The 9,982-nt window shown below is 41.2% G+C and overlaps 1 protein-coding gene across 2 annotated transcripts in view; it reads left to right on the top strand.

The window, feature by feature from the left end:
* Positions 1 to 3,289: 3,289 nt before the first annotated feature.
* Positions 3,290 to 9,982, top strand: part of AMFR (autocrine motility factor receptor) — a 37,747-nt gene continuing 31,054 nt past the window's right edge. Inside the window, exon 1 of one of the 2 annotated variants that reach the window (XM_032486345.1) lies at positions 3,290 to 3,751. In XM_032486345.1, coding sequence (XP_032342236.1) covers positions 3,485 to 3,751 — 267 coding nt within the window. In that variant the 5' untranslated portion in view covers positions 3,290 to 3,484. The remainder of the gene's footprint in view (positions 3,752 to 9,982) is intronic. The other variant, XM_032486344.1, reaches the window with a different exon arrangement.

Genomic DNA, 9,982 nt, shown 5'->3' with positions numbered 1-9,982 from the left:
TGGAACCTGAAGACTGGGATTTAGAAGTTGCCATACTATTTTGTTAACTGTGTTGTATCACTGGGGACTCAGTTTCCAAAGAGTGTTAACTTTAGTTGTTTTAATCAAACTTGGCTGGAGGTCATGATGTTCTGTGACACCATTGATACTTATGTAATATTTTGCAATTTAATTTCATCATCTTAAAAGTTACCAAAACGTGAGATAGATGTGTAATAAAACCATAACCTTGAGACTATATCTGAACAAAAGTTGAACAAAACCTGATAAGGTTATTGCAAAAGTTCTTCTGAAAATTTTATAGCAGGCAAAAGAGCTATGAAAAATTATGAAAGAAAAACTAAAAATTGAAGTGTTCCCATTAACTTAATTTTTTCCCCTATGAACTTGAGTTGGTTATTTTTTCCCCTCTTGCTAGATTTAGAAAAGGAACACATTGGTCCAGCTAATGAAAACACCGGCAGAAGTACATGGGCACACGTTTAAGGCTACTGGATTAGATAATGAAGTTCAGTTCCTGGGCTGTTGAGATCTTTAAACAACAACAAAACTACTCAGCCTTTCTCACTGGATGATGAAAATCAAATGAGATCATGCACAGAAGGATTTCAGATGCTTTTTAAATGGTAATAGTGTACCTAGATGTGAATCTTCACAATTCTGGTTTGTCTGAAATGATTTCCTTTAGATCAAACCAAATCAGAGCCACCATCTCACAAAGATGGCAGGAAATTCAGTCTCAGTCATTATTGGGAGTAGGGGCCTACCCAAAGTCATAAGAACCCAGAAGGCATAAAAGGTGCTCTGAAATGAAGGTAGGGGTGGTGAGACCTCTAGCCTCCATCATGGACTTCTTGGTTACTTGTCTAAGCTGGACCAATTTCTTGAATTCTGGTTCTGTTGACCTCCTGCCACACTTGGGCCTTGGGACTCAAATAATGTAGGTGGTCCCTATGCCTATAGTCCAGCCTTCTGGGAACACTAAGTATTCATTCCCCTGAGTCTTTCCAGCTCTTCTCATGATGTAGGATGCAGTACAAAGAACCAGAAGCATTGGTTGACTTTAGGTGGGTTCTCTCGTTGCAAGAAAAGTCCTTGAGGGAAGGATGTGCAAAAGCCTGGCCTACCTTCTTAGAGTAGGAGAGGACAAAATGTTGGTAGAACAAATACTAATTATCCTAGTAAAATGTCCAGACACACCTTTAAAATGTTTTAAAATTCAAATAGATAACCTTAAATATAGTTGGGTTAATGTCCCTATTCTCACATTGAAACTTCAGAAATTTGAAGCTTCTGAAAGTTGAATATTTATAGTTTTTATATAGTCAGAATCAAAAGTTAAAAGTTGCTGTTAACCACTTCATAATGTCATTCCAGAAAATAGGTTGCCTAATTTTTTTTCAACACTTAGAAAGTAGTGGTTATTTCAGAATATAAAGAAGAATATAGCACTTTGAATTCAAGCTGGTGGAGTATTGTACCTTAATAGTGGCAGATCTATTAATAGTAGCCCTTTTCTTAAGATGACAGGACAAGTTTGGTAAATGATACGCTGTGGCTAGGACTGAATATGAATAATCGGATAGGGTGGTTTAAAAATTATGGGGGCTCGCTCAGATAAAGTAGAACAGTTTCTTGGAAAATTACTACCTGTTTTTCATAATAAAGCTTTTCTTTAACAATAAAGCTAAAAGTTTAGCATTTTAATCAAATGGCTGCAACCAGAGAACAAAAGGGAACCGAAAGTCTAATCATATAGACCTCATATAAAAAAAGTGTGTGTGTATAAATGCTCATCTTCCGTTCCACTAAAAGCCAAACTTGTGTTTCATCACAGGCACTTTAATAGGATTTTTCTAAAAATTACAGTGTAGTAATAACCTTGAGCTGAGCCATCATTTGTTTTCTAATTAATAGAGTTAGGATTAGAATATTAGGCATAAAACACCTCGAAGATAATTTAGTCTTTTTCTTTTGAAAATTTATATGATTCAACAAATCTTTATTGAACACCAGAGTATCACTTGGCAGTATTACAGGCCAGGGGGATACAATGAGGAATAAAACCCCCAAGGCAACACTTTTTTTGGTAGCACTTGTTTTGGTGTGTGTGTGACAACCTTGTTGGGCTATAACTCATGTATTTCACCATTCATTTAAAGTATATATTTAATTGATTTTTAGTATATTCAGAGTTGTGCCACAACCACCACAATTTTAGAACATTTTCATCATTTCAAAAAGAAATCAATGTTCAGCTTTTTTGCCTCAGTTCCCTCCCCTCCCTATCCCTAAGCAACAGTTAATCTACTTTCTGTGTTATGTGTATTTGCCTATTCTGGACATTTCATGTAAATGGAATCACACTATGTGGCTAAATGTGTGGCTGCTTTCACTTAGCATGTTTTCAAGTTTTGTTTGTGTTGCAGCGTGTATCAGTACTTCATTCACTTTCACAGCTGAATACTATTCCATTGTAGGGATAGCCCTTGTTTTTTTATTCATCACTTGATGGACATCAGGGTTGTTACTTTTGGCCGTTAAGAAAAATGTTGCTATCCACAACTGTGTGCACGTCTTTTGTAGAGGTACATTTTCATTTCTCTTGGGTATATACCTAGGAGTGGAACTGCTAGGTCAAATGGTCACTGTTAGGTTTAAACTTTTTGAGGAGCTGACTTCCAAAATACACTCCTACCTGGTGTATGAGGGAACACATTTTATTTCCTGCTAAATCAGGTTCATTTTAGACTCTGCTGTTGGTTACTAATAAACAGCAGAAACTTAAGACAACTTTATTTGTGAGGAATTTAAGACCACTAATGAATATTTTTTGTGTCAGGGCCTCTACTGTTCCCTAAACACCATCTCCTCTTTCAGCCACCTGGGAAGCTTCTAGGCCCACAGCAGGGCTCCAGGGTAACCTGCTTAAGGTAGGTTAAGGAAACAAGGGACAAGTGATTGGACGCCCAGTGGCCGGGGTCCCCGCATCCCGCGGACGGGCCACACAGCCAGGGCTCTACCGCCCGTCAGCGCCCAGCGCCGCCGGGCCTGAGTGACGCTTGGGCTCGGCCCCGGGCGGGTGCCCTGTGCGTCCGAGGGCCCGGCCGAGCTGGGGTGTCGGCGGAGCATAATGCTGGGTGCTGGGCCCCAGGGCCTGCAGCCGGGGCCTTCGCCGGCCAGGCGGCAGCGCGACCTCTGGGGGCGGGGGACGGAGTCCGCGCCCCCGCCCCCGTCCCGCCCGCACCCTACTGGGGGCGGCGGCCCGCCCCGAGCCCGCCGAGGCTCTTCCGCGCCGGCAGGGGCAGCAGCGGGAGCGCCGCGGGGCGGAGCGGCGCGAGCGGCCAGGAGCGGCCCGGCCTGGCCCGGTGCGGCGGCGGCGGTGGCAGCAGCGACGCCAGAGCCCGTGGGCGCCGTTCGCGAGGCAGCCGGGGCCCGGCCGCAGCGCGGGGAGGCCTGGGGGCTGGAGGCCGCCGCTGCCGCCATGCCGCTGCTCTTCCTCGAGCGCTTCCCGTGGCCCAGCCTCCGCACTTACACGGGCCTCAGCGGCCTGGCCCTCCTCGGCACCATCGTCAGCGCTTACCGCGCTCTCAGCCAGCCCGAGGCAGGGCCCGGGCCAGGGCCCGCCGAGGCGGAGCCGGTAACGGCCCCGGTGCAGCCAGACCCGGCCGCGCTGGTCCGGCCCAGCGCCGGGGGACCCCGGGCCCGCGACGTGGCCCAGTACCTGCTCTCGGACAGCCTGTTCGTGTGGGTGAGCGACGCTGCCCGGCCAGCCGAGGAGGAGCGGGACGTGGGGGGAGGGGGGCGCCATGTCACCCATTATCTGTGGGGGGCGTGGCTGGGGTCGGGGTCCCCTCCCCTCGGGACCCCCGAAGGCGAGGCCGGTGGTGGGGCGGGGCCCCGCCCGCGAGCCCGCCGCCGAAGGACCGGGCGTGGGGCTGGGGGGCGGCGGGTGGGATTGTGAGGAGGGGCGGCCCAAGGGGAGGGTCGACTTTGAGGGCTTGAGAAAGGGACGTGGGGACCAGGTTAGGGGGGCACGGCGCGCAAGGTGACGCGGGCGCCGGGGGTAGGGTTAGGGGCTGGGGTGGTGGTGGGGGGAGTAGAACTAAAAGATGGGGAGCAAAGTTGGGGTCCCTGAGGGACCACCGGGAAGAAAACTAGAAGACCTGAAAGAGCAGGTTCACCTGGGAGGCTAGGACCAGCGAGGCCGTTACCCTGGCTGTTTTACTAAATTGTGGAGGCAAGTTGAAAGGCTTTTCGGACTTGGTGAAGTACGGAAATGTTGTTAGCGGGTTTCTAACGAAGAGAGGGCAGAAACAGTTTAGATGTTGAGCATAGGAGAATTTTAGGCATCTGGGTTCTAGTTTGGAGAGAGGCCGTCTCCCACAACTTTTTTTTTTGTTTTTTTTGCCTTTTAGTATGTGATTGTTCTCTCTGGGTAAAACAAACACAAATACAAACTGTGCTTCCTTTTTTGCTGTTTTTACCTGACGGTTCATGACGGTTTCGTTTGATGTCTGAAGGCAGCAAAATATTCGGAGTGGAGAGATGGCTCTTCATTTTAACTCAGAATTTCTCCTTCTAGTGATCCGTTTAAAGACAAGGTTTTCAGTTTGTCGCCAGTGCAAATAAGCAGCATTTACAAGGCATAGATGCTGGTTTCACGTGTTAGATAATTTCAGATGGGCAGATCAATAATATTTTAGCTAAAGAAATTCGCTTCCACCCGTGGCTTTGAGTGCCTCATAGAAATTTCACAGGGATCAGAAAGAGTTTGCTCCAGGACTGAAGTCTGTCCATTGAATTTGCTGTTGTGTTTTGGGTCTTGAGTCTTATTTCCTCCTGTAAGTTCCCTTTTCGGGTTGGGAACCGCCTGTAAATGACTGAGATTAATATTCCAAGTATACAGAATGATATACAACTCATTTGTTATAATTAATCCCTCTGTGCTTCATCAGGAAGCAGTGGGATTTATGAACTCTGTAGCTGTGGATTAAGTCTCTTGGTCCTTCTGATGAAGAGATTAGTAGAAGGCAGTGAAAAGTGAAGTTTCATTTCTCCACTGCTGTGTAAAGCTGAACCTTCAGTACTGAAGAAGGGAGAAGGGAAAGAATTCAACCTATCTTTCTTGTTTCATTTCTATTAAACCCAGACTTAAAAATCTATTTTTGCATTTCAGTTGGCAGGTAAACAATTTATGTGGAGAGTGCTTTTGCCAAATATTGAGATTATCATGTAGTCTTTGATATATGTATATTTTAAATATAAGACATAAATAAGCCTTTGAGAAGGAACCACTATAGTATTTATATTTATATAACAACTACTAGTATTGTGTAATAATTTCCCCCCCCAGAGTTTCTTTTTACAAAACTCATGTTCAAATACCAAGTTAACACCTTTTCATAAAACATTGCATAAAGCCTGTTGATTTTTCTATGAAAATTATTACTTTTAAGAAAATTTCCTTTTCTTCCCAGCTTTTTCATCAGGTCTTGCCTTGTGCAAGTTTACAGTTTCTTCCTATCTGTTGATGATTTTTTCCTTTCTCAATTGATCTCCATGCTGTTTTTCTTCCATCTTTCCTCTTTGGTTTTTCACTTTCATCGTGGCCTTCCTTGTTTCCTCAAACTCTCCATGTGTGCATTTTCCTCATCACTCATTACTAAAATCTCTGCTTTAGTAGCCAAGTAGGAGTTGCAGTCTCAAAAGGTTTCCTCTGAGGCCTGACAGATAGCATTATTAAGTGAATATATGGTGGGGCCTTTGTCAAAATGGACCCTTTTTGTGCTCTGCCCAGAGATACTCAGATTTTTTTAAATACTCAATTTTTTTAAAACCAAACAAAAGAAAAACTGATCTTTCTGTCATTTTGCAAATCCTGATAGCTATTATTTGGCATTTTGAAATCTCTAAAACTTACCTTTGCAGACCACAGTTTAGATTAATATAGATATTAATATGATACATTCATTTTTATTAATGTCCTAGGTGATTTTAGGCATGTTAATGGTTGAGAAACTGATTAGGAAGAGGATGGGGTATGGGGTGAAGGTCAGATTATGTAAACCTTGCCTGGGCTGCTAGGGAGTATGGACATTATTTCATGGTTCTTAGGGTTTAAGTGGGAGTGGAGGAGAGGAGGGGCTGTCATGATGAGATGATATTTTTTCAGGGACAACCTATAGCAGCAGTGGGGAAGATGACTTTAGGTAGAATGGGAAGAAACCAGGAGATGTGGTGACCTAAGACTAGTCCCCTTCAAGGAGATCTCCCCAGCTGGCCCTCTGGCACAGACTTCGAGAACAGGTTTGAGGGGAGGCTCCCAGGGTTCTTAAGCTAGCAGATACCCAGGTTTTGACATGATCACTTATTTCTTTATGTCTTTCTAGAATTTTCATTCTAAGGTTTCATTCCAGATTAGGTTTTGTTTTGTTATTCATTTCTGGGCTTATTGTATGTACATTGTTCAGATGTCATTTCCATTAAAGTACCTTTTGATCCATTCTGTCATTGTTTTGAATTGTTTAGGTGTTTGTGGTTTTTCAACTTCTTTATTCTTACTCATTAGTTTCATTACTTTCTCCTTTTTTTTTTTTTAACAGATTTGCTTTTAAAATCGTAAGAGCAGGACATGGTACAATGAAGAAATATGAAACAGGTCTTAAGGTTCTGACTTAATTATATGCAAATAAAATAGTTTAAATAGAAATGTCAAGGGAAAAAGTCACCAAAAACGAAAATGAGTAAAAGTATACTGACCATTGAGAGCAGGGATAGGCAAACCGTGCTGGCCTATTTGGCCTATCAGCTAATAATGGTTTTTACATTTTTAAAGATTTTTTTAAAAGGAAGAGCATGTGATAGGGAGCATGTGGCCTACCGGAGCCTAAAATATTTACTATCTGATAGCCCATTAGGGAGAAAGTTTCTGACTTCTGCTTTAAAAGAGTCCGTCTTCACTTAATTATACAACTTGAGGACTGAAAGTAACATACTGGGTTTGGGCCTTTCTGAGATGAGTATTCCAAAGAAGATTAGAGAAAAATGTTAGCTCCAGAAATGTTAGGACAGCTGAAGAAAGAGACTAAACTTGTAAGTAATAGGATATAAGCCTAGATAAACAACTTAAAAATATAGGAAAAATCTTCGGAGTGAGGGGGAAGGCGACTGCCATTTGATTGCTTGCTAGGTGTGTGCTGTGTGCTTTGTATACACAATCTCACTTATTTCCCTAATGGTGTGGAAAGAGGAACGCAGTCATCAATGTAATAAAGGGGAATATGCATCTTTGCATTATTAGCATTTTATACTTGTCACTGGGAGCCTGCAGGAAAGTATCATTCCAATTGTCCTTAAAAGGAGGAGACTAATAAATGGTGTGGGGAGGTATAGTTAGTGCTGGTGTTAAGTAGGAGACTAAGTATTATCCACGTTGATCATATCCTTGATACAGTTCCTGGTAGTTAAGCACATTTTATCACAAGGTCATAAATAATACCCCGTTGGTGGCCAGCATTTTATAGGATCAAAAATACTTCCAGGGTTACACAGTGATAAATGTGGCTAAGCTGTTTGTTATCATTCTCTTCCCCTCAGGCCAAGCTATCTTATAACTTAGTTTCTGTTTTCTAGAGTAGAACAGTAGAACAGAGAGGAGAGTTTTCTCATAGGGCCTCAGAGTAAAGGGAATTACTTTAAGCCTGATTAAGTAGGGGTTCCTTTGGTCACTACTACCTGACCTGTTTTGTTAAGGCTGCTCAGGGACAAGCAAAACTTGCTTCTATTTTGTGTCAACTAGTGAAAAAATAAATAAATAAAGGCATTTGGTGAGGTTTAAAAAATTATTTAAAGTTCTTTTTACACTGCTATAGATATGAAGAACTTTTCTTAAGCATTTTAGTATAGTAGAAATACTGTGTATTGAAACGGGTTAACTTGAGACTTAGGCTATCCAGTTTGGGTTTGTTACTTATCCATCTCCCATCATAGAATAAGAAAAATAATGTGAAACTTCAGAATTGGTCGGGTTAGTTTAATAGATTCCAAACTTTAAAAATTTTGTTAAAAAAATAATGCGTGTTCTATGGTACAAAAGTCAAAAGGTACACAAGTGATATGCAGTGAAAAGTAAACCTCCCTCCTTGCTACCCCTTCCCTCCCCCAGAAGTGGCCATTACCAGTTTCTTGTAATTAGTGCTGGTGTTAAGTAGAAGACTAAGAAATATCCAGATTGATCAGGTCTTTGACATAGTTCACATCTACACGTGATACAAACATCTAGATTTTTCCACACAGAAGTTAGCATTGTAATCACATTTCTACACTTTGCTTTTTTTTCAGTGAACAAGTTATCTTGCAGGTTCTGTATAACACTAGGAAATGTAGAACTGCTGAGTTAGTTTTCCTGGCTTCATTGTATTCCATTGAATGGCTGCTTTACGGTTTATTGAACTAGTCTCCCTGTTGGACATTTGTTTTCCATTTTTCTGCCATTATAAACAGTGCTTCGGTGAACCCCTTATACTTAGATTTAGTTATATTTAAGTTTGGATTCTGCCCACAAGGAAACATTAATTTACTGTATACAGCAAATAAAATGAGGTTAGTACTTTTACTGTGGTCTACAAGGATGAAGTTCAGACTAGGCTTGCTGGAGGTAAGCCTCATTTTGATTATTAGAGGTGAGAAGTTTTGTCCCCGTTCTGTGGCTTTAAATATGGACTGAAGTGTTGTTTCTGTAAGACTGTCGCTGGTGACCTAGTGGGATCTAATTTGGGATTTGCTTTTAAATGAGGAATGCTACAATTATTTTTCTTTCCATTATTTGCAATTTTTCAAGCCTTTGTTAATTTTAAAATTGAGAATTTATCATATCTTTATTGTAATGACAATTATTTGTGAAATTAAGACATATTTCTAAAAATAGACAAAGAATAGTTACTAATAATTGAGTTGCTTTTAAAAACACTTTGTAATCCTAAAATAATTTTTAGTTGCTTCCAATCCTCTGTAGCTTTGCTTTCATGTAAAGTTCACGAAAGGTTATCTCTGTATTTTAACATAAAATCCCTTTCTAATATCAGTTTACTTTCTCAAGCCTTTTCCTTCTTAGCCTTGCTAATTTTTAAATCTGTTTAAATTAAAATAGGAAATAGTTATCTACCGGTGATGGGATTATGAGGGACTTTCATTTTTTTTGGTCAATCAAAGGTACAAAATTATTATACTTCATTTTTTTAAATTTTATTGAGTTATAGTCAGTTTACAATGTTGTGTCAATTTCCAGTGTAGAACACAATTTTTCAGTTATACATGAACATACATATATTCATTGTCACATTCTTTTTCACCATAAGCTACCACAAGATCTTGTATATATTACAGTATAATCTTGTTGATCTATTCTATATATCTGTCAGTATCTACAAATTTTGAACTCCCAGTTTGTCCCTTCCCACCCCCTCCCCCTTTATACCTCATTTTTGAACTTAGAAAAAGTTAAAAAAATTTTTTTAACTGAGAAATAATACTTTGTTTCTTACTTTGTAACCCAAGATGCAAGAGACTGTTCCTTAGGGCAGAGAAATGATTAAGTGGCCCTAAATTTGATTTCTCCTTTGTTGTTCTCACAGCAACCAACTTGGTCTATTAGATGCTTACCAAGTGCTGTGTCCTGTAGCTTCTGAAAGCTCTTTGAGTGCAGGGTCCAGATTGCCCTCATTTCTCTTAACCTCCCACATGCTTTGAACAAGTTAGGTGCTAAATGTGTTGAATTTACTTCTTTATTTCATATGCCTACCTGCAAAAACAGGAAGAATTTTAAAACTAAATTAGGCTGGTGGATGTTTGGCTGATTTTAAAAATCCTGTTCAGCTGGGGGATGTGGCATGAGGAGTTGGGGTGTGATTTTATCTCATTATATTTTTTCTTAATTAGCATTACTGGGGTTCCCATTAACTGGTTTAGAGCAGAATGAAGA

The sequence above is a fragment of the Camelus ferus genome, chromosome 9 (assembly GCF_009834535.1).
Source record: "Camelus ferus isolate YT-003-E chromosome 9, BCGSAC_Cfer_1.0, whole genome shotgun sequence".
Classification (NCBI taxonomy): Eukaryota; Metazoa; Chordata; class Mammalia; order Artiodactyla; family Camelidae; genus Camelus; species Camelus ferus.
This window is presented reverse-complemented; position numbering and strand designations above follow the sequence as displayed.